This window comes from Notolabrus celidotus, chromosome 4 (genome assembly GCF_009762535.1).
Source record: "Notolabrus celidotus isolate fNotCel1 chromosome 4, fNotCel1.pri, whole genome shotgun sequence".
NCBI classification, from domain to species: Eukaryota; Metazoa; Chordata; class Actinopteri; order Labriformes; family Labridae; genus Notolabrus; species Notolabrus celidotus.
Window position 1 is genome coordinate 38,801,821 of NC_048275.1, and position 25,707 is coordinate 38,827,527.

Consider the following 25,707-nt stretch of genomic DNA (forward strand, 5'->3'; position numbering starts at 1 on the left):
CTTCAGTACACGTTGACTTCTTAAAGTTGACTTCTGAAAAAATCTAAATTATAGATCGTGTTTGAAACGGGCATCAAATCACTCCTATCCTTGCATCTCTCTACTGGCTCTCTGTCCATTTTAGAATTGGTTTTGAGGTTTTACTGATCACTTTAAAAGCTTGTCTGGTCTTGCCTGGAGTTAAAGTCTAGAAATGCTGAACCTTTATGATCCATCTTGTATACTTAGATCCTTGAATGGAGCTCTTCTGGTTGTTCAAAAGACGAGACTTAAATCTAAATGATTTCTGCTTGTGCCGTCGGGACCCCTCTACACTGAAACTAGCTCCGGTTTGAGTCATATGTTAAAGGTCGTGAACAGTGTGTCGTGATCAATAACACCAGGTCTGCTTTTTACAAAAGTGAAACAGGAATTCCCCAAGGATCTGTCTTTGGACCCGTCCTTTTCAGTTTGTATGTTAATGACTGACCAAACATATGCCCTGGTATAGGTCTTCAGATGTACGCTGACGACACAGTGGTTCATGTACCAGGTAAAACCTGTGGTGATGTTGCAGATAAGCTAACTAAAGGCTTTCAACAAAAATCAGCTTGGCTTGATGCCTCTTGTTTGACACTAAACACTAAGAAATTTGAGTCAATCTGTTTCTCCATTAAAAAGTGACCTGCAACAGAACCACTGAACGTCAGGATTAGGTGAATTCATGGAACACAGATGAAGTATTTCGGGATATTTTGGACTAAGTTCAATTTTAAAAGCTATGTTAAAATGATCTGCCAAAGAATTAAAGCTAATCTCTGCTGTTTTAAAATGATAAAAAACAGCTTGACACTCAACTTTGCTTTCTATTGTAAATATGATGATACTTTCACATCAGTCTCATGGTTTAACAGCCTGGTCCCCGGCCAAGCAGTCACCACTCAAATCCTTAGAGAGCCTTAACAATCAGGCCAATTAGACACCACCACTGTCACGTCTTAAGTAAATACAAAGGTTTACGTTTTAGTCATTTCATTGATCTCCATTATGTAAAGTTTGTGTTGAAATGCTGCGATGGACTTTCCCCTGAACCTTTCTGCAGACACATACAGAGACTACAGAGCTGCAGCAGATCCACCAGAGCAGCTTTAAATGGTGACTGTAAAGTCTCATGCTGCACAATATCTCTTCCTTCTCTCTGTGATAGGAGTCATATCCTGGAACTCTCGACCTGACCGCATGAAACTCGTTACAAACTTCACCAGGTTTAAGAAGAGAGTCAACAAATCCTGGTTAATTCAGCACCAAACCTGCACATGTCTGATTGTCTGAATGTTCTGTCACTGCCTAATGTGTGTTTGATTGTATCTAGCTGAACTCAACATAGCTTTTCTTTTTTATTTGAATGTCCTGTTTTGATATTTGACTCCATCAAAGCTCCTCTAGGGACCGGCTGTTACAAATGAGCGTTCACTTCAAACACTATGATACCTGTATTAGATGTTCACAGTCCATGTATCTGTGCCTAACAAATAAACTATAGATCAAATAAATCACTTATTGAAACTGACTTTTAATCTCATGACTTTGTGTGATTTTACCTTTTTAATTGAATGAATTTAGTATTCATTAGTTTTGTTTAATCTCTCTGTCATTGATTCTTTTTAATGCTCCTGATCTATTTATCTGTTCAGCCCTCTTCTGATGTTCTGTCTTACTGTCTCTAACCTCTTTTATGTATTTATTTGACTTTACTGTCTTACTGTTCCACTTAACAAAGAGCAGGAAACAGTTCTAAGGTTTTAAAGTTTTGTACTTCAGTACTCCAATCACTAAAACATGCTCCAACGTTCTTGCTTCATACCCTGTACTTCATGTTTCTGTTACTTATTTCCTGTTTGTGCCTTCATTATCTGATGTTCAGGGTTGTCAGTAAATGATGAAAGTAGAGTTCTGAGAATGAGTTGTGTGTGTCGTAACAGTGTGGTTATTGAATGATGTCACTAAACAGAAGAAATGGTATAATCAACGATGTCCTTGGAGATAAAATGTGTCAGGACTTCAGAGTTTGGTTCTTTAGATGTACACAAAACGGGACGATGCCCGCTCAAGCTAGTATGTTACAGACAACCTGAACCAACTTCATGATAATCTCAAAATGTATGCAGAGTGAACAAGACGGGGTCCAAAGTTAGAGAAAAATACTTTGATAGAATAAGTCTCAGGGTGCTTTCACACCTATGGCTTGTTTTATGTGTCCTCATTCAGGTGATAAAGTGAGGCATTGTTGTATTTTTCCTTTGCCTAAATCACACAGCACCACAGTGCTGTCCTCCCCCACTGCCCACACATCCATATCATCAGCTATGAGTAAGAGCTTACCCACCCCCACATGCTACAAGCTCCTATTCCTGCCTTTGATTCAATTCAAACACTCAAACTATCTTTATCTCTATCTCTTATCTCTACTTCCTCTGACTCCAACCTTCTAACTAACCCACAAAGTTTGCCATGTCCACTGCACTTATACAGCCTGATGATTTGCCCCACATGTGTTACCCATAATAACACAATTATTGCCCTCATTGTAAGCAGGTGCGATTTGAGGATCAGACTTTAATGGGTGCTCAGCTGAAATTGTGATATGGAGAATTCCTTGAAAGTGTTGGAACCTACCATTAAACCACTCATTCACATATTCCTCCTACATATGAGATTTCTTTTAGCCTCACACTCAGGACAAGTTTATTTCTTGAATGCATTATAATATTCAGAGGTGAAAAAGATATGTCATAAGACTTGAATTGGAATCGTGATAGATGTCTAAATGTCATATCACAAGTTCATCTGGCTGAGTGCATTTCACCACAGCTGACAGCAATCTCCATGTTGACTACGAGCAGAGTTTAAACATATACCTGACCATACACAGACTTTATTTTGTACTTGTATACTAATGTAGACACGAACACAGGATGATGATCACGAAAAACAACATTATTCATGCTGTTAGCTAACGAAGGCGTCACTACTAAAGGCTGATCTATACTTCTGCGTCACCCCTACGCAGCAGGGGCTGACGTGGACATGAGCCCCACATACTTGTGCGTTGTTGTGTCCGTGTCGCACAGCTATTCTCCGATGAAACGCCTGAGGGCAGTGTGGTCTCTCTGATAGCCGGCCGCCTGCTTCCGGTCCCGCTACGATCTTTGTTTCCTTTTCCACAGAGATTCAGAGCGTGTTCTGTTAATCTACAGCTGATACATGTTGCTGTTTATCATACAGACATGATTACATGAAGAATAGAGAGGAGGAGATGAAATACACGGCCGATGTGCGGCCGATGTCCGGGATCCCCGAAGTGCTTTTAATGCGGGAAAGACAAAGCCGCCGAGCGGACCAATCACAGAGCTTGCGGTCCGCGTCGGCTCTACGGGTAGTTACATTTTGGAGGAGGTGCACGTCAGCTACGTGCGTAGGCCTCGGCGCAGGTACGGGAGCTACGCGGACCCCCGGCGTAGGGTACGCCGTTGATTCAACCCAGAAGTATAAATCAGCCTTAAGGGAGAGGTTCCGGTGGCCAGTGGTGACGCTTTCAACAGTGTGACTGCCCCCTGGTGGCTGGCTGCAGTATAGGTCAAAAAATCCATCTCCCCCATTCATTTGAATGCAGTCAAACTTTAAAAAATAAATACATGTGGTATGAATGTTTCTCACATCCGTATGCTGTGGTGATATGTAGTTAGTATTTGACTGTTTTGTGTCCAAGGCCTCTTTTTCCTGAAAAGTTTCTTTTTCGTTAGTTATTAGAGTTTAAAAAACGGGGTTTTACTTCTGGGTTTCCTTTGATTCACAGCCGCCGTGGAGTGAAACTTCAAAGGACACACAGCGTCTTGTGACGTCACGCTGTAGGGTTACAGTGGCTTCACAGACTCTGGCTGCACAATGGCGGCGCCCAGGAGAGGGATTTTTTGGCTTCAGATCTGTACAATGGGAAGAGGCGGAGCAACGCTGTCCATTTTTATTTACAGTCTATGGTCACTATATGTCACTTTATTGCAGCAATATCTGTTTCTTTCTGTTTTATATTTTCATTTCTTGTCATTTTTGACCAGATGAATACGATTTTCCTGTCGAAGGAGTAAATGATTTTCACGTAGGCTACTTCTGTCCACATTAAAATCGATGTTCCTCCAAACGGGGCATGTCGTAATGTGTCAACCATGTCAACATAAACAACACTGTAGAGTCAAAGACAAGCAGAGTATTCATATGTTTTGATTTTCTGAATAGATGACAATGTGTGCTGAAAAGCTGCTCCTTCAACTCATCTGTCCGGACTGTCACCAGTTAATCTAGCACCAGTTCAACCATGACACCGGCATGTAAACACATGACTTAACGAGCATTCAGAAACCAGCAGCTGGGGCTGGACACAGCACTTTAATATCAAGAAGCACAACACTACCACCATAATATTTCCATCCATCCATCCATCCATTATCTTGACCGCTTATCCCGTTAGGGGTCACGGGGGCTGAAGCCTATCCCAGCTGGCTCCGGGCGGAAGGCAGGGTACACCCTGGACAGGTCGTCAACCAAACACAGGGCTAACACAGAGAGACAGACAACCATTCACGCACACACTCACACCTATGGGCAATTTAGAGTGATCAATCAACCTGGTAAGCAAGTTTTTGGACTGTGGGAGGAAGCCGGAGTACCTGGAGAGAACCCACGCATGCACAGAGAGAACATGCAAATTCCACACAGAAAGGAACCTGCCAGACCGGGGTTTTGAACCAGGAACCTTCTAGCTGTGAGGCAACAGCGCTACCCACTGCACCACCGTGCAGCCCATAATATTTTCTCACCTTGCTAATCTTTTCCAAAGTAAAACATGAGCTGCTGGTTAGCTGCCAGTAAAACTCCTCTCCTGCACATGTCCTCTCTGCATGCTGCAGTGAACACGTGCAGTGACGTTAACGAGGCTTAACGAGCAGAGAGACGGCACTCTCAGCACAGCTAAACTTAGTTCTGTTCACTTTACCATGTGCTTCTCTGATGTTACACATAAGATTCAGAACACATCTTTATTATCACATGGAGATGCTTACCTTTAAAAGCAGAACAGTTCACAACAATCCACTGCATCCATTAGGCCTGACTCTGTTCTCCTCCTCCTGTACATTTAACGTAGTGGGCAGGGTTAAAAAAAATAAATAAAAACAGTGTCAAAGGCTGTCCCACACCTGCGCCACTTCAAAGTGAATCAGCCCATTACAAGACAGGGCGCCAAATTTGGTCATGTGAATCAAAATGTGTAAGAAACTGTAATTCCAGGACAAGCTGTGGGTTACGCTGTGATACACTGGGATACACTCAAAGTCAGGTCGAGTGGTAGATAACGACTTCCACAGAAAAAGAGAATATATGTTATTTAGACATTGACAAATGCAGATTCACTCTCCAAATTATGAGGACTTTGGCATAGTCTGTCTATTACCTTCAGGTCCAGTTGGCCCAGGTAAAAAGCCAGGTAAACTGTCTGTACAAACCATGAAGGAAGGACCATGAAGAATAAGGACAATGAATGTGTAACAAATATATTGGTTTGATGTGTTTCATGTTTTCCTAAAGTTTTCATAACATAAAGAAGCATGCAAGTTAGAGACACACACGCACGCACATACACACACACACAGATCCACAAACACACACACACAGATCCACAAACACACACATACAGATCCACAAACACACAGACCTCTCCTTATCTGTCTGTCAAAACAGTCGTGAATTGTGCATTCCTTCTCCTACCCTGCTTGAATATTCTAAGGTATAAGATTCTAGACATTTCCAAAATGTATGTGAACCTATGAGTTTGTCATTCTGAAGCTAAGATAAAGACTTTGATAAGAATACTGAAAACCCTGAAGCACGATAAATTAAGACAAAGTTATTAAAAACACGTTTTAAATGTGTTTTCTTCCATGTGGTCACACCGCCATCTAGAGGACATATGCATTTCACTGTATACTGATATACATATAAGTGATGATAATCATCAATCAAAATGAACTGTGATGTTTCAGGGTACGATATATTCTCATAGATTACTTTGATTTGTTTGTCTTTGTAGGATTGTGTTTACTGTCACTTATTTTAATCCATTACTGCTCTCCAAAGATATGCATTGGTGATAGCGGTGGTGAGATGTTTATATTAATGCAATATTTCAAGAGAACTTAGTCAGTAATTACAATAGAAATCCTTTATTAAGAGGCTGTGTTAAAGTTGGAGTCAGAGAGATAGGAAACGCCCAGTGAAGCCCATAAAAACTCCAGACGCAAAGCACTCGCTCTCTTTTTGCTTTAGTCTCTTATTCCAGCTCCTCTTATTCCCTCTCTTCTTTTTACACTCTTAGGGCGTCTCATGTCTTCTTACTTTTTCTCCTGTCTCTCGTGACAGATATTTTTTCTAGAACTTTTTCTCACTGTGTTACTGACGTTAGCGTTGATTATTTTTCCGCAGCCACAAAGTTAATTTTCTTAGTTAATTTTATTTGACCAAAGTTCTTTTTTCATCCTTAAAACACTTTTCTTACTTTTAATTCTTTACGCCAAAGTCATGGCAGTAAAGCAAAGCCCGCCTTTATCACTAAAGATATTATCTTCTAGTACTTCCTTTTTATATTTTTGAAACACAAGTCTTTAAGAAGCCTGTCTTTTAGACCAATTCCCAACTAAGCTGCTAAAAGAAGTAATTCCACTAGTTAGCAGTTCTTTACTCAGTATGATTAATATGTCTTTACTGACAGGCTATGTACCTCAATCATTTAAAGTAGCTGTAATTAAACCTCTCCTTAAAAAGCCCACTCTTGATTCAGGCTCCTTATCTAACTATAGACCGATATCTAACCTCCCCTTTATCTCTAAAATCCTGGAGAAAGTGGTGTCAGTTCAGCTCTGGGACTTTCTTAAGAGCAACAGTCTGTTTGAGGACTTTCAGTCTGGGTTTAGAGCCCACCATAGCACAGAGACTGCACTGCTAAAAGTAACCAATGATCTACTAATGGCCTCAGACAGTGGTCTTCTTTCCGTACTGGTTTTATTAGATCTTAGCGCTGCATTCGATTGACCATCAAATCCTGTTACAGAGATTAGAGCAACTAATTGGCATTACAGGAACTGCTTTAGCTTGGTTTAAATCGTACCTAACAGATCGATCTCAATTTGTTCACGTTAATGAAAAGTCCTCAGTGCAGACCAGGGTTAGTCAGGGAGTTCCACAAGGATCAGTGCTAGGACCAATTCTTTTCACCTTATATATGCTTCCTCTAGGTAACATCATGAGGAAACACTCTATTAATTTTCATTGTTATGCTGATGACACTCAGCTCTATTTATCAGTGAAGCCAGAAGAAACCAATCAGTTATCTAAATTAGAAGCTTGTCTAAAAGACATAAAGACCTGGATGACCAGAAATTTCTTACTGCTAAACTCAGGAAAAACTGAAGTGATTGTTATTGGCCCCAAACACCTCAGAGAGACTTTTTCTAATAATATAAGTACCTTAGACAGTATTAGTCTGGGATCCAGCACCTCTGCTAGGAATCTAGGAGTCCTATTTGATCAAGATTTATCCTTCAACTCCCAAATTCAGCAAATCTCAAGGTCAGCCTATTTTCACTTGCGCAATATTTCTAAAATTAGACACTTCCTATCTCAGAGCAACACAGAAAAACTAGTCCATGCATTTGTTACCTCCAGGTTAGATTACTGTAACTCCCTCTTATCAGGCTGCCCCAATAAGTCTCTAAAGATTCTTCAGCTAGTTCAAAACGCCGCAGCTCGAGTATTGACTAAAACTAGGAAGAGGGAGCACATTTCTCCAGTGTTAGCTTCTCTACACTGACTCCCAATAAAATGTAGAATAGAATTTAAAATCCTTCTTTGAACCTACAAAGCCCTTAAAAATCAGACACCCTCGTATCTTAAAGAGCTCATAGTGCCCTATTACCCCTCTAGAACTCTACGCTCCCAACATGCAGGCTTGCTAGTTGTACCTAAAATCTCTAAAAGTAGTATGGGACCTCTCTCTCTTACTCCCCTCTGTCTTTCCAGACCCAATTCGGTCGAGGCATGATGGCTGTCTAACATGAGTCTGGTTCTGCTTGAGGTTTCTGTCTGTTAAAGGAAGTTTGTCCTCTCCGCTGTAACTAGCTAAATACTGCAATGTGCAATGGTCATGATGGATTAAGGTGGGGTCAGACTGAGTCTTATCCGGTCTTGGTGTTGGGTCTCTGTTCATAATTTGACATAGAGTGGTCTAGACCTCCTCTGTTTGTAAAAGCGTCTTCAGATAACGTTTGTTGTGATTTGGCGCTATACAAATAAAGATTGATTGATTGATAGATTGATTGATTTATTGACCATGTCATTGAACATTAAAAAAAGAAACCACATGATGTTACAGTTTAAAGAGTTTCATTTAAATAAGATAAAGGGTGGAGGTAGGGAGGGATGAGTAAGGGTCGAGGTACTTGAATAGTCGGGAATGAGGTGTCGAGACTCAGGATGGGGACACGTCTTGACGCCCCTCTGGTTCAGCAACCCCCAAGTGAACCTCCGTGGACTAATCTGTTATGGGCCCTTTTTGTGTCTTTACGGTAGATGCAACCCTGGTAGGCTTGGGAAGACCAACAACCAAGAGTTTTAATTGTGTGGTCAGGGATCCCTTGCCTGGATGTGGCTCCGATTGAAAAGAGTGACCTGAAGAAAGCTCAGGGGAGATGCCTGTTTTTGTGAGAACTTGGCGGAGGTGGTGGTGGAACCTGAAGCGTGTTTCTACTGTGCCAGTTTTGGTGGTGCAGAGAGGGTCTTGAGGGGAAGCTTGCTAGGCTAGATTACTTTACGTGAGACGTGACGGGTTTGAAAGTGCTAAGATAGTTGTCAAGTTTGAAAAGGAAAATTATTATTATTATTTTATTATTTCAGTGTTGCATAACAATACAAGACGTGTGAGGAACATGACAATACTGTACAAAACAAAGTGGAAGACAGGACAACAAGTGAACATTTCAGAGACAAAACAGTGACAAGCAGGAACAAACAAGGTACTGTAATACTAAGCATACTAAGGAAGTTAGAAAGCTGTGTGTGTGTGTGTGTGTGGGCGTCTGTCTGTCTGTCTGTCTGTCTGTCTGTCTGCCTGCCTGTCTGTCTGTCTGTCTGTCTGCCTGTCTGTCTGCCTGTCTGTCTGTCTGTCTGTCTGTCATTGTAGCAAATAGGACAGTAGTTTGAGATAGACTGGGTGGGAGAAAGTAATGGAAACAAATCTGGGGGAGTGGGGTGAGTTACATCAATGATTAATAGAGAACAAACATTAAATAAAAATAGATTCATCAATTCATCATAATGATAATAACAAAAACAACAATAATAATAATAATTATTATTGGTATTATTCTAATGATAATAATAATGATAAAATAATAATAATAGTAATAGATAAATAAAAAGAAAGAAAAATAGAATTAAGAAAAAAAAAGGTATACAGATACTACTGCTACTACAAATAATAATAAAAATCCTCATGAATAGTAATAATAATTACTATAATTAACATTACCAACATCACATACAAATGAAATAAAAAAGGAATATAAAATAATAATATTAAAGGCACTATGAGGAGTTTTTAACTGGCTGAGAAACAGACTGAAACTGATACTGATGCATCATTATGACCCTCTAAAGCAAACAAGACCATCCACAACAACACTGATACCTCCTCTGTTGTCATTTTTAATGCCTGAAACTGTTCTGAGGGGGTAGGTGTCAGAACAGATGATTGACATCTCACTCTAGAGACACCCTTTTTTTGGCTGTTTTCATGGCAAATAATCACATTGTGTGATGAAGATAAATGGTAAAAGACAACAGGATGAGGTTATTGTCTGAAGACACTAATTTTGTATTTGCAGGAGAAGAGATAAGATGTATCACTTTGTCCACAAGGGGGCGCCAGAATCGATACACACCAGAAGTTCCTCACAGCAGCTTTAATAATAATAATAATAATAATAATAATAATAATAATAATAATAGTAAATAAAAAAGGGGAAATTCAGCTAGGGAATTTTGCAAATGGATAGGTATCATATCCAAGAATAAATATGTGTGTTGTTATAAGCAGACATCCATCCAAAATAATACAATTAAAACAGATTTATTTGTATGTAGAACTTTATCAAGTGTTAAATTCTTTCATTGAAGAACAAAAACATGAATGTTGAGTTAAATATTACTCATCCCCCTGATCCAACCCATTCAAAACTTAACAAAAATACAATCCCAACAAAGTCCCTTTCAAAATGTTAAATGAAAAGAGCCGCTCTTCCTCCAACAAAGTCCCATTCAACATGCAAATAAAAAAGCATCTTCCCTCAAGCTTCTCAAGACTAGCCTCTGCAGGATTCTAGAAATCATCTGTGCTTCATGTGATGGAGGAATGCACAGTGCATGTAGGGGGCGTGGTCTCAATAGCCCTGCAGTAAGCAGTGTGCTGTGTGCATGTGATTGAGGAATAGCATAGATATTCAACTGTACTTGCATGAGATCTGCTTGTTTTAGTCAGGATTATGCTCAAATATATTTCCCCAACTATATTTAAGTTCCCTATTAAGAGCCAACCTTCAATTTAGTTAATTCCTGCTTTATTCCCATTTATTCCTGGTTTATTCCCATGAAAAGTTTCCAACTTTGAAAATTCCTGGAATTTTGCAACCCTAGTCAGGACCCAAACTGTCCATCAACCACACTCCATCACATATTTCCTGATTTCAAAAAGTTTTTTTATCTTTTCTTTAAAGGTGACATATCACGCTTTTTTCATCAATATATACTGGTCTAAGAGGTCCCCAAAACATGTCTTTAAAGTTTATGCTCAAAAAAACACTTTGAAATCAGATTTTGGCAAGCCTGAAAAACTCTCTTTGTCAGCCCTGCTCAGAACGGTCTGTTTTCTCTCTGACCACGCCCCCTCAGGAAGTGGATGTGCCCTCTGCTCTCCAGCATGTTGATCTAATGTTTACATGTTGGCTGAATAGACACACTGCTTACAGACTTACTTCAACCCTCTGAATCTGATCCAGAATCTGATCCTGACGGAGAGGCGCCTGCAGCAGGACCTTTCTGAACCATTGGTCACAGATTTAGTGTTTCTTGGTACACAGCGACGAACATGCAGCTATGTGGCTATGCTAACTAGCGCTAGCACTTATCCATGATAAATAAAAATCATCCACTAGATCTTCAAATCTGCAGACGTGGGGAGTAAAACCGACCTTTGTGTTTATTAAGACAGCCTACAACTAGCATGCCTCCCTGCTAAGCTCCTTGTTAGCACACATTTGTGCAGGGAATGAAAAACGGAGGCAGAGTTGAGTTGTATTTTATACAGTCTATGGGCTGAACAAGCTCCGAGCTCTGACTCCGTGACAGACCGGATATTGTTGTGACGTAACAAAAACACTGAAGTCTGAAACGGCTGGTTTCACACACATTTACAGAAAGGTGGAGAAATCAGAACAGGGGCAGAATGGATTCTTTTTTTATTTTCAGGTTTTTTTTAGACATGCCAGGGAAACATATTCCAGGTAGGGAACCATTAAAAAGTCGATTTGGCATGATATGTCACCTTTAAGAAAGAGTGAAGTGAAATAAATGATGGTACAGATGGAGCACAATCGTTCTGATTCTAATGATGTAATGACAGCAACAAACATAGTTGGAGTAGAAATAATAACAACAATAAGTCATGAATGAAAATAGAAGAGGTAAATAAAATTTGAAAAAAAAAATTATATATACTTAGCTTTAGCTTTCTACAAGTAGCCTCTGCACAGTCCATGTGTAGTTTTGTAGAGGTTACTGGATTTATTTCACTTTTGTGTCTGCACTTGAAAGAAAACACACATTTACACATAATTCATCATGTGATTTATTTCTGTGCCATGAAGAACATTTGAAGATGGAAGCGTATGAGTTGAAGAAAGGGGGACGTTTGTCCGTTGGTGAGCACTGATGCTCTCGGCCCTGCGTAGACCACTTTAACCCATTTGATCAATTCTGCCCCAAACCAGGTTTTCCCAGACCTTTATCAGAAAGCCTCACCCTACTCTGTCAAATGCCTTCTCAGGCTGAATTGGATAGAGATGGAAAGTTACGTTAGCCTAGCGCTTTTCTTCTGCTAACTATCAGTAGTAATCAGAATTGCCTAGCAGCTGTATCACTGCGTCTGTTAACCGACTCCTGGAGTGGGAGGAGTCATGAAGCTAAGTTCTGGTTGCTGCAGAAGTAAAAGATATACTTATTAAAGATCCACAAGTGTGTGTAGCTAGTTTTCATGCTTTCAAAGATAATAATAATAATACCTAAGTTTTATATAGCGCTTTTAAATAACTCAAAGACGCTTTACAAGAGATACAAATAAATAAATAAAGACATACAAGACAAGCAGACAACAAGAGGTGGAAAAATTAATGTGAGGGGAATGCCTGTTTGAAAAGGTAAGTTTTTAACTGTTTCTTAAATGAAAGAAGTGAGTCAGAAGCACGGATGTGTGTGGGGAGAGAGTTCCAGAGGGTGGGAGCGGCTATGGCAAAGGCCCGGTCCCCCAAGGTACGGTGCTTGGATTTAGTGATGGGAGTGAGGAGGTTGGAGTCAGAGGATCGGAGACGGCGGGAGGGGTGGTAGTACTGGAGAAGGTCAGTGAGGTATGGGGGGGGGGCAGGTTATTGAGGGTTGATTAACAACATGACAAACATGGTCCTTCTTCATGCACATGCTAAAGGTTTTGGATAGACATGGATGTACATTTTGGATATACTATGATTCTAGAGTACATTTGCTCTGTTTTCTCTTCTCTCTCTCTGCCTCCTTAAAGCTTTCTGTCTAAATGTCGTCAACAGTCACTGCTGATGTGGTGGGATCATTGCTCTCCTTTATGCAACAACACACAGAGGCCAGACAGTTGCCCATGGTCTGCTTTCTGATGAAGATATACAGAAGCAAGTCTGCCAGAGGACTCAGTCTAACAAATATACCGGACGTGTAGAAAAACATTGAAGAGTAAAAGCCAGTCGCCTGTAACAGGAACTTAATAATGATGGGCAGGAAGAGCAGCGTGTAAATGAGCAGCACCACCACCAAAGTTCCAACTATTCGTCGTTTCTCATCAGAGCGGACCGAGGCGGAAGAAGAGAGGGCTCTGAGGGTCCTGACCAGGACGAAGATGAACAGTGGGAAGGGGATGATGTGGATAATGGGGAGCACTATTACACCAACCGTATCAGTAACCAAGGGAAACACAATAAGGAAATAAACAGGAGGGAAGGCCCAGACCACGGCACAGACCGCCACAGAGATCTTGATGGTTCGTTTGAATCGGTACCACAGTGGGTGGAAGATGACCAGGTACCTGCAAAACCAGAGGGACACACTGTCTTTGAGGAGGTGCAGGAACATTCAGAAACATGATTATCAGACACTGTAGCACTACACACGGCTTTAAACAGACCTTACCTTTCCAGTGAGATGCACACCATGAAGCCAACACTCGACAGTACACCACAGCTGTAGACATCATCAGCCATGGGAGTCTCATGATCTGACAAAAATGCGATCATGCAGCAGAGCTGAATGATGTCTGAAATGAGAAGGTTGATGACGTATATCGGAGCAACTTGACCCTGGCGTACCTGCAGAAGAATAGAGGTAGAAGTAAACATCACTCTCTGCAGTAACAGCCATGATTCATCAAACTATGACTCTCATGACATCCTGGCATTTCACTGTATTCAGACTTTGACCTGTGTTTCATGCTCTCATGGGGAGGCACTCTGACCCAGTCAAACAGGAGCACAAGGCTGAAGTGTGGGTTGTGTCATGTTTGCATTCAGAAGCTGTACCTCTATAACTTTACACACATTTCAGGGACTATCCTGAAACTAATGGAGAAGATGATTTTTCACTAGTGAATTATGTTTTATGTGAACTATGTATTACACTGAACTAACTATATATATCTATAGACAATTCAGACATTTCACAAAAAGTCCATCTCTGGTTAATTTAAGAGTATCTGTAATGGTGAGGGAAAGTCAGCCTCTGGAGACCATGAATACTCACAAAGTGTAACACTTCTCCATAGTTTTTATTCTAGTTTTTAAAACACAAATGTTGAGAACTGATGGAATAGAATATGTTTTGCTTATTCTTTGCCCAAAAGTCATGAAATAAAAAAGTAGGTTGGCTTCATCCTCTGACGACCATGAACGCTGACAGAATAGAACACTCCTTTGACCTTTTTTAATCAAACTTACTGACCAAGTTTAGTGTGTTTTGCTGTTTCTTCCTCTACAGTGTAAGCAGAAGCATTCTGCATGTGTATAAACTCACATCATCTTTGGGTTGATATTAAAGCTAGCACCAAACCCAGATCCAGATCCTCTACAGACAAGCACACAGTTCCACAGAAGCATGATATAGACAGTAAATAAAGTCACAAAGTACATACCAGAGAGGAAAGAGCATAGATGGTCACGAGCACCAGAGGAAGGCCGATACTGATGACTATGCACATCACAACATATTCTATGTAATACATTCCTACGTCATCCTGAAGTCCTGTGAGGTTTCTGTCATCGTAGTAGTCTGTGTTGTAGGTGGTGTTATTGAAGCCTGCTTCCATTCTTCAGTGTAATCTAAAGTTATAGAGATCAGGAAAAATAACAGTTAGTAAAAAGCATAGTGCAGTAACATGAATAACATGGTCGTCACTAAACACAGCATTTCATCTCCTGTGCGGTATCCTGACTCTCATGTGATCCAGCTGTCGAACAGGTATGATATATTTAAACTGGATGAGTTTCCCTCCTCTGGTTTCCCACTCATGGCTGACCGCCGTGAGTGGGAAACCAGAGGAGCCTAGTGCCTCCTTGCTCTCCCCCTCAAAGCCTGTCGTGGGCCAGAATGTCGGCCCATTTCCAGCCATTCTCTGCCAAACTTCACCACGGCTCCTCAGGGCATTTCCGCCAGTCGCTCATCTGGCTGTGCTCTGTCACTGCCGCCGCCGATAGACCCGACTCCGGCCGTGGCTTCCCCTGAAGTCGCGCTGCTTCTCCTCCACGGGTGTTCAGTGCAAACCGGGCTACTCAAACTGCTTCAACCAGGATGAGGCGCCGTAAGATGCTGAAGGAGGCCGTGATCAGACGTTACGTGGATCTCCCTCAGACGGGGCTTCTTCGCTCCTGTTCACCTGGGCTGTGCCCACAATCACAACCGCTGTCCCTGTCTCTGTCCTCCAGCCCCGACAGCTCCCAATCATCGCCCCCACGTCCTCTCATTCCCCCAACAACTCTAATTATCAGCGACTCCATAATAAGGGACATCCACTTCTTTAACGCCATCACTCGGTGCTTTCCTGGAGCTACGGTCCCCGTCATCCTGGACAATCTGCTGGACCTCCTCCCCTCACTCCTGCTGACCATCAAAAACATTGTCCTTCATGTTGGGACGCACCAAACGCACCAAAAATGATTTGAACCTTCTTTTAAATGTTTTGAAGGACTCTGGAAAAACGTTTTTTATCTCTGGCCCCATCCCTACCCTCGGTCGCGGAGCTGAGCGATTCAACCGAATCCTCAGTCTTCACACCTGGCTCCAATCCGCATGCAGCTCTCATGACCTGTCTTTTGTGGACAACTTTAACCTTTTCTGGGACCGTGCAACACTGTTCAAACGGGACAGAATTCACCCCAACAGACGGGGTAGCCGAATGTTGTCAGCAAACATTCTGCATCAGGTCCACTCTCAACACTCCGAATGACTGTCTGCAATCAAAAAACACAGGTACACCTGCTCCTGTCACTCACTCCTCCCCTCAAAACTGCCTGTTGTTGTCATCTGGAGTTACCGCAATAGCCCCACCTACTGGTTCAATAGTGTCCATACATGTCCAACCCCCGTAACAACATCACAGGAGTTGTCCCATCTGTTAGAATCACTCACACTACCTCACCTCACTCTGTTGATTTCATTAAAGCCATCATCTCTGCTCGCTACAATACTGTCAAAAGAACTACAAAAGGACCAAACAAGAACAACCTTACTACAGTTCACATAAACAAGCACTCCTCTTCATCTCCAACTCAGACAGAAATCAACATGGCACGTTTTAATCATCAGGGCATTAACAGAAAAATCTCTCTGTATAAATGAACTCATCAGTGATTACAAACTGGACTGTCTTTTTCTAACCGAGACTTGGCTGGGCACAGATGCACCTGCCACACTGCTAGAGGCCTGTCCACCCAGCTACACCTTTTCTTTTTCCTTTAGAGAAGGAAAGAGGGGTGGAGGCACAGCCTCAATTTTTAAAGAAACAATGAAGGTAAGAGATGTGGATTTGGGAAGCTTTAATGCATTTGAATATAATGCAAGCTTTTTTAACGCCAACCCTAACTTCCTTGCTGTGACTGTATACAGAGCTCCTAAATGATCTGTACCCCTGTTTTTAAGAGAATTCTCAGAACTACTGTCAGTCATTCACACTACCCATAATGCCTGTATCTTAACTGGTGATTTTAACAACTATACATGTCGACAATCTGGCAGATACCAGAGCCAAAGAGTTTTTAGAATTGTTAGAATGTATGGGTTTTAAGATAAGATACTCCTTTATTCATCCCCCAACGGGGGAATTCATGGAGTTACAGCAGCAAACAAGAAGGTGTACAGTACAAGAATTTAACAAGAATATACATAGAAATAAAATGTTCATCAAAGACGACAGCTTGGCCGTAATTCTCCTATCCGCCACCACCTCCACAGGGACCAGGACTTTGAACAGTTTTAATCACTGCCTACCAAATTGCACAGAACGTAGTCAGAAAACGCCCCCCCCCCCCCCCCCCCCCCCCCCCCCCCCCCCCTGAAGTAGCCACAGCTCTCACATCACAAATATCAAACTACAAAAATCATGTCAGACCATCAGCCTGTGATGACTTAGTCAAGGATTTTAACAGTAAAATGAAAACAGTGCTTGATGCAACTGCTCCAATTAAAACCAAGAAAACGACCACAAAAAAGGTGGTACCATGGAAAAATGACCACACAATGAACCTCAAGAGAGAGTGTAGAACTGCTGAGTGCAGATGGAGAAAAACAAAACTCACTATACATCAAAACATATTTACTGAAAAATTTCAAAACTACAATAAAGTAATTCGGACGTCACGACAAGCATACTTCTCAAACCTCATAAACACCAACATCCACAACCCCAGACTTCTTTTAACGTATCATTGATTCACTCTTACACCCCACAGTCAACAACAGTGCTCTGCTTTCAGGTTCCAAATGTGAAGAGTTTGCTGGCTGCTTCAGGGAGAAAGTACTCAACATTAGGTCTGGTATCTGCCAACAAAACATGCACACTGCACTTTTACCTGTACCACATGTGCCATGTGATGACAAGTACAGCTGTTTTGACCTGGTTGATGGTGACACACAGAGAAAAGTAGTAACAGAACTGAAACCCTCCACATGTTCCCTTGATCCCATCCCTACCTCTCTCTTTAAAACTGTTTTTAATTCTGTATCTGAAGACATACTCACCATAGTAAACTACTCTCTACAGCTGGCTGTCTTCCCCAATGATTTTAAAACCGCTTTAGTCAAACCTCTTTTAAAGAAAGGGAACTTAGACATTTTATCAACTAGCAATTTTAGACCAATTTCAAATCTCCCATTTTTAAATAAGATTTAAGAGAAACTTGTTTTTATTCAGTTAAATACCTTTTTAAACTCAAATACCAAATTTGAAATGTTTCAGTCAGGTTTTAGAACACATCACAGCAAAGAGACCGCCTTACTAAAAGAAGTAGATGACATCAGGAAAAACCTTGACAACAGCAAACCTACAGTCCTGGTGCTACTTGACCTCAGTGCTGCTTTTGATACTGTTGACCATCAAATCCTTTAAAACAGATTAAGTGAGCATGTTGGCCTGTCCGGTAGTGTTTTTAAATGGTTCACATCCTACCTCTCTAACAGAAATTTGTATGTAACAATCAATAATCAAAACTCCAAACATCATGAGGTTAACTGAGGGGTACCGCAAGGATCAACTTTAGGACCCCTACTTTTTAACGTGTACATGCTTCCCCTGGGCAGTGTCATCAGGAGACATGGCATAGATATCCACAGCTACGCTGATGACACTCAGCTCTATGTGGACATGTCTCCTGATGACACTCAGCTCTATGTGGACGTGTCTCCTGATGACACTCAGCTCTATGTGGACGTGTCTCCTGATGACACTCAGCTCTATGTGGACGTGTCTCCTGATGACACTCAGCTCTATGTGGACGTGTCTCCTGATGACACTCAGCTCTATGCGGACGTGTCTCCTGATGACACTCAGCTCTATGTGGACGTGTCTCCTGATGACACTCAGCTTTATGTGGACGTGTCTCCTGATGACACTCAGCTCTATGTGGATGTGTCTCCTGATGACACTCTGCTCTATGTGGACGTGTCTCCTGATGACACTCAGCTCTATGTGGACGTGTCTCCTGATGACACTCAGCTCTATGTGGACGTGTCTCCTGATGACACTCAGCTTTATGTGGACGTGTCTCCTGATGACACTCAGCTCTATGTGGATGTGTCTCCTGATGACACTCAGCTCTATGTGGACGTGTCTCCTGATGACACTCAGCTCTATGTGGACGTGTCTCCTGATGACACTCAGCTCTATGTGGACGTGTCTCCTGATGACACTCAGCTCTATGTGGACGTGTCTCCTGATGACACTCAGCTCTATGTGGATGTGTCTCCTGATGACACTCAGCTCTATGTGGACGTGTCTCCTGATGACACTCAGCTTTATGTGGACGTGTCTCCTGATGACACTCAGCTCTATGCGGACGTGTCTCCTGATGACACTCAGCTCTATGTGGACGTGTCTCCTGATGACACTCAGCTTTATGTGGACGTGTCTCCTGATGACACTCAGCTCTATGTGGACGTGTCTCCTGATGACACTCAGCTCTATGTGGACGTGTCTCCTGATGACACTCAGCTCTATGTGGACGTGTCTCCTGATGACACTCAGCTCTATGTGTGCGTGTCTCCTGATGAAACTCAGCTCTATGTGGACGTGTCTCCTGATGACACTCAGCTCTATGTGGACGTGTCTCCTGATGACACTCAGCTCTATGCGGACGTGTCTCCTGATGACACTCAGCTCTATGTGGACGTGTCTCCTGATGACACTCAGCTCTATGTGGACGTGTCTCCTGATGACACTCAGCTCTATGTGGACGTGTCTCCTGATGACACTCAGCTCTATGTGGATGTGTCTCCTGATGACACTCAGCTCTATGTGGACGTGTCTCCTGATGACACTCAGCTCTATGTGGACGTGTCTCCTGATGACACTCAGCTCTATGTGGACGTGTCTCCTGATGACACTCAGCTCTATGTGGACGTGTCTCCTGATGACACTCAGCTCTATGTGGACGTGTCTCCTGATGACACTCAGCTCTATGTGGACGTGTCTCCTGATGACACTCAGCTCTATGTGGATGTGTCTCCTGATGACACTCAGCTCTATGTGGACGTGTCTCCTGATGACACTCAGCTCTATGTGGACGTGTCTCCTGATGACACTCAGCTCTATGTGGACGTGTCTCCTGATGACACTCAGCTCTATGTGGACGTGTCTCCTGATGACACTCAGCTTTATGTGGACGTGTCTCCTGATGACACTCAGCTCTATGTGGACGTGTCTCCTGATGACACTCAGCTCTATGTGGACGTGTCTCCTTTTATGTAGGGTTTAAAAATTGTATTAATTACTTTTGCTATTATATTGATTTAAATGTTGCTTTATTATTTTATTAATTTTAACTTTTTTATCTTTTTCTATTTGTATTAATGGTTCTTGTGGCCAAGGCTTTCCTTTTTCACTTTACAAAATGTTTTCTTTAGAAATATTATTTGTGTTCAATATTTGAAACAAATACAAAAGGAGGTTTAAAAGGTTCCAAATAACACGGGCTATACAGGTGGAGTCTGGGGTTTGAATCCCACATGGAGCTAAGAATATACAGCTTACATTTTTCACACTGAGACAAGTCAAGTTTCTTTTTCTGGATGATTCCTATTTTAGTCTGATCCAACTTTTTAATTTTCATACTGCATAGTACTGTACACAAACACAGCACCCTTTTAGTTTACCTCTTCAAAATAATGCGTCTGCACTGTTTATTGTCATTTTCAAATATTTATTGCTTAATGTGCTGAGAAAAATAATCCAAGATAAAGCTGCAGGTGGTGATGAACAGGCCCTGGCACTTTGGTGTGCAGCAGCTGTTGGTTGTGCAGCAGCTGTGACTTATCACCAGTGGGTGGTGCTGTCACTACTGAATGTATATGTAGAGCTGTTCAGGTCCAGACTATCAGCTTGTGTAAATGTTAGCACAGAGAACAGTCTAACACTGGCTTTAAACAGCAGGTGGGCCATGACTGAGTTATCACCTGTGTTCATGTTGTGAATGTTCATGACAGAACATGAATCAAACAGTTAAGATTATAAGATAAAACCTGTATACAGGGGTTTATCTTGTCTGCTTCCAATAGGTGGGGGTATGACTATGACCACAGTGTGTATGTAGATGAGTTGAAGCTGGGACCGACATCAACCCTGTTAGATCAAACACTGTGTGCAAAAGTTGGTGTCCGTATTCCCACAGGGTGGCGCTATGACTGCAGTTGGAAATCTGCATATAGTTGTGTTCATATTTATGATATTTCAGCAGTCACAAAAGGAGTACCTCAAGGCTCGATTTTAGGTCCAGTTTTGTTTACTATTTATATTAACAATGTTGTTTCTTCTTCTATATGCTGATGACACTGCACTGTATTGTTTTGATGATGATTCTGTTCAACTTGCAGTCAGTCATTTATGAGATTGAGTTAACAATTTATAAGATACCCTGGATGACTTAAAGCTAGGGATGTAACGATACACTCAACCCACGATTCGATTTGAATTCCCGATTTTTGGTTCATGATACGATTCACTCATGATTCTCTAACGATTTTCAAGAAAACTGGATTGAACTCAAAATTTAAATAACTATTATTTTATTTCAGTTCTCAGATATGGACAGTTGGGGTATATATTTGTTTTCTTATATTTCTTTGTAAACAAAGTCATCCTTTTTCATTTTTAAGGTGTGTTGTTACTAAAATAAAACCACTGCACACTTTTTTTCAGCACCTTGAAAAAAAACTATTATAGTAGAAATAGAAATGAACAATTCCCAAATGAAAGCATTAAATATTAAACAAATAAGGTCAATCTCTTTAAATTAGGGATGTCAATTTCAAGTATTTTCCGTGATCAATCTTTGGAAATGTTAACGATCAATTATCGTTCAATCATTAAAAACATGTTTTCCATGTCAAAAATAATGACAAATGTGTTTTTTTCCCCTAAATCAAATGTTCCTTCACGATACAGTGTATATGACTGACAGTATTAAACAGCTAGGGATCATACTGAGGTGTTCAAAATGTTAACACTGAATATCAACGTGAGGAGCAGGCTTATAAATAATCTCTGTGGACTCATGGTCATAGAGTGAAGACTCAGACTACAACATGTGGATTTACTGCAACAGGACAACTGAACAGGATCAGATTTCAGACTCACAGTGTCCAGTTTTCTCCTTCTTATTGAGAAAAATAAGCATTTAAACGCGGTCAGGTGTCAGAATCAGTCCGGCGATGGCAGAGAAAAGAAAGCGCTCGTGGAGACCTGTCACTCAGCTGCAGCCCCCAGCTGAGCGTCTCCGCTGTGAGCAACACCTTCAGTCAGCTGATTCTGAAACATGCTTTAAAGTTAAAACACCTCCACTCAGCGAGTGATGAGAGAGCAACGCAAGAGACTTCATGATGTTGAACAAGCGGAGTATAATGCAGATAGTGCTTTCTAATGGTTAAAAATGATATCCCAATACAAATTAAGTTGTCTCCATTTTAATCCACCCTTATTTGTATCAATTTTTTACCAATTTTCGATATACTGTTACATCCCTTCTTAAAGCTGGTACTTAATGTGACAAAATAAAAGTGATGCTGTTCTCCAGAGCCAGAACAATAGAGCAGAATGATGTAAGTATAGTTACAAGAACAGGATTCAGAACTGAGAGAGTCACAGAATCTAAATATCTATGCATTGATAAAAACCTCACATTTAATATCCACATCAGTACTCTTTCAGACAGACTCTGAGAGGAAGAGGGCTGTGGAGGCTGTTTTCATGTCAGTCTTGGACTACGGGGAAATAATCTGTTGAAACACATCTTCCTCAACCCTCAAACGCCTCGACTCCATTCATCACTCTGCATTAAGATTTAAAACAGGTGACCCCTATAACACACATCAGTGTGTTCTGTACAATAAGGTTGGCTGGTCCTCTCTCCAGAAGAGATGGAATATTCATCACCATCTTTTTATATTTAAAATGACCACCATACCTCACTGAACTTTTTAACTACACAGATCGTTTGTATCAGACTCACACCTCAAACCAGCTGCTTCTACATGTTCCTCCATTAAAACATCCCATAATTACCCCTCATTAGTTTCATGTTGGGGCCAAACATACAGAACAGACCATGTGAAAATGAATAATGAGGAGAGGAATATGTCAAAGGCTATGAACAACATTCTAGGTATACAGAGCTTATATGCAAATAGATATATATTCTTTACTTTTTGTCTTTACAATCACACACTGGACATCATCCCAAATAAAACTAGAAGATAGAAGCATTACAAATGTCATTACTGTAACATTCATTTTCATGGCTTTTTGTTCCTCTTCTCATTCTTTCACTGACGTTTCTGAAAAGATCACAATATTAACTCTGTTGACTACTGAAGGATTCTAAAGAGTCCAGATCTTACCTGAATGAAGTCCCTGCTCTGTGTCTGATGTTTCTCTGCTTCTTCACCGTCTACAGTGATCACTTTAAGATATTACGTCCACCAGGTTCCTCAATTTATCTCTAGTCACTTCTAAGGAAGTCAACAAAATGATTCAGATATGATAATGTGTTTTCTGAGAAAGAGATTGCATCACAAGCACAAACCATGTGAAGTAAAGCAGAGGCCTTTTGTCACATGAGTTTCATCTCCTCCTACAAAGAGACAACCCAGGAAATGTACTTTATTAGTTAATATATATTACATCCTTTTAAAGTGTGTGTTCCACTGAAAGCTGAAGGCAGGGGTTTGTATAAGAGGTGCCGGCTGTAACTTCAGAACACGTTGGCTTCTTAAAGTTGAATTCTGAAAAAGTGAAATTATAGACCCTGTTTTAAACAGGCATCAAATAATCCTGTCCTCCTGCTCTGTCCACTCCTTGGTGGACAGGGGAGATAACCATCGGTATCTGTTGGCCTCCAGTTTTGCAGTTGGCAGGAAATAGGTGAGGGGATTGCTGTCAGGGATAAGTGTGAAGGGAAGCTTTAGTAGGGGGTTCTGATGGTTGAGTCACAGACTGCTGGTTATTGACACTTTGTTCTGTACTCAGTTCAACCAGCACAGTCTTTGTGGGTATTACTACATCATGCCCAGTCTCATTGTGCAACACAACTGGAAGTCGACTGAAGTGCCTTGAGACAACTGGTTACCAACAACCCACAGGTCAAAGAAGAACGCCCTGAGATGGGATGAACCATGGATATGGGACACAGCATTATCTGTCTTGACAGTGTGCTCTTCCACTACCTTCTGAACCTCAGGTGGGTTGAACATGTAGCCTGAAAGGGTGAGTGGATGCGTCACTGTGGCAGGAGGCACAAAGAAAGAAGGAAAGTCACTGGTCAGGCTTGGCAGGGTTTTAATCTGTTCTGTATTGCCATCCACTGAAGTGTCTTTGAGTGGACATTTTACTTCATGTTCCCTTGGAGATTGAAACACTTGTTAGCTTTTCCAGTCAGATATAATCTCAGATATAATCTCAGCTCCTGAAGGGGCTTGAGAAAGTTTTTCTAGCTCCTCTAGCAGAGGATGGTGCTGCACAACATGAAGTGGGCGGGACAGATGCTGGAAAGCCTGAGTGCTATTGGTTGTCTGGGGTTATGACGGAGGAGTTGATTATACAACAGGAGAGGCACAGAGTGTGGGAATGTTTGGATCAGTTGGACAACAAGAACTATTCCAGAGGGACCCATTGTACCTAGGTTACACTTGCATCTCTCTACTGGCTCTCTGTCCATTTTAGAATTGATTTTGAGGTTTAACTGATCACTTTAAAAGCTTGTCTGGTTTTGCCTCGAGTCTAAAGTCTAGAAATGCAGAACCTTTATGAGCCATCTTGCTGCCTTAGATCCTCGGATGGAGCTCTTCTAATAGTTCAAAAGTCAAGACTTGAATCTAGAGGAATTTCTGCTTGTGCCATCCAAGTGGCAACCTCCGGCCGTGAGAAATGAACAGAAAGTCTAAAAACTGCAGTTCCTCGAGTGTCCACTTGTGACGCTGGCCCCAAAGAACCAGAAACCACATACACACCCATTCAAAGAGCCGGTCTTTACAGCAGAAATAAACATGTTTACAGCCTGGTTTAAAAGAAGGTTCAGGTCTGAACAGTTCATTTCTCTGTCAGCACACACTGTACGGGGTGAACCGTTTTATAACTCAGAATTTTTCGATGATATACTGTATATATCTTGAGATGATTTGTTTTCCATAATTAGAGGCACAGCTGACTTAATTAACAGTCGGGAACACTGTAGCTGTTAGCCAGGAAGCTAAAGGCCCGCCTTTTTACCTCACACTAACTCCACAGCATGATCGGCTTCAGAACAGGGCTTTAGGAACAGATTGGTGATGTCACTCAGACTAGGTCTGTTTATTATACAGACTATGGGGCCATCAGGGACCCTCTACACCAAAACGACCTTCCAGTGGGGAACAGGTGTGCAAGAACTGTGACATCTTTTGAGTCACTTATTAAAACTCACCTTCATTCCAATGACTTTGTGTGATTCTACCTTTTTAATTAAAGTCATTTAGTATTCATTAGTTTTGTTTAATCTCTCTGTCATTGATTCTTTTTAATGCTCCTGATCTATTTATCTGTTTGTTCTTCTTCTGATGTTCTGTCTTCCTGTCTCTAACCTCTTTTATGTATTTCTTTTACTTTTACGTCTTACTGTTCCACATCTTTTTATGTTTTGTAGGATGTCAGGGGAGAATTGCCACTTACAGTGGATAGCGAAAGTCTACACCCCCCTGTTAAAGTGCCAGGTTTTGTGATGTAAAAAATTGAGACTAAGATAAATCATGTCAGAACTTTTTCCACCTTTAATGTGACCTATAACATGAACAATTCAACTGAAAACAAAATTAAAATCTTTTAGGAGTAGGAATAAAAAATAAAAAGCTAAAATAATGTGGTTGCATAAGTGTACACACCCTTTAACTATTACTTTGTTTAAGCACCTTTTGATTTTATTACAGCACTCTGTTTCATTTTTTTGTAGGTCTCTATTATCATGGCACATCTTGACGTGGTGATATTTTCCCATTCCTCTTTACAAAAAAGCTCCAAAATCATCAGATAGTGAGGGCATCTCC

At 41.3% G+C, this 25,707-nt stretch overlaps 1 protein-coding gene across 1 annotated transcript; it reads right to left on the reverse strand.

Annotated features, from left to right (window-relative positions):
• Positions 1-12,675: 12,675 nt before the first annotated feature.
• On the reverse strand, positions 12,676-23,137 carry LOC117811245 (ovarian cancer G-protein coupled receptor 1-like). Its single transcript, XM_034681415.1, has 4 exons — positions 23,032-23,137; positions 14,564-14,750; positions 13,570-13,745; positions 12,676-13,465 (listed from the first exon to the last, which is right to left on the reverse strand). The coding sequence occupies exons 2-4, from the start codon at positions 14,735-14,737 to the stop codon at positions 12,940-12,942; spliced, it is 876 nt and encodes a 291-aa protein (XP_034537306.1). The 5' UTR covers positions 14,738-14,750; positions 23,032-23,137; the 3' UTR covers positions 12,676-12,939.
• Between the last annotated feature and the right edge of the window lie 2,570 nt (positions 23,138-25,707).

Bases quoted from the DNA above. Each gene is read 5' to 3' on its own strand.
- LOC117811245 (XM_034681415.1), bottom strand. From the start codon at position 14,737: ATGGAAGCAGGCTTCAATAACACCACCTACAACACAGACTACTACGAT. The intron at 13,746-14,563 runs GTATGTACTTTG...ATTCTTCTGCAG, and splicing joins TCTATGCTCTTTCCTCTCTG to GTACGCCAGGGTCAAGTTGC. The intron at 13,466-13,569 runs GTAAGGTCTGTT...CTGGTTTTGCAG, and splicing joins GTGTGCATCTCACTGGAAAG to GTACCTGGTCATCTTCCACC.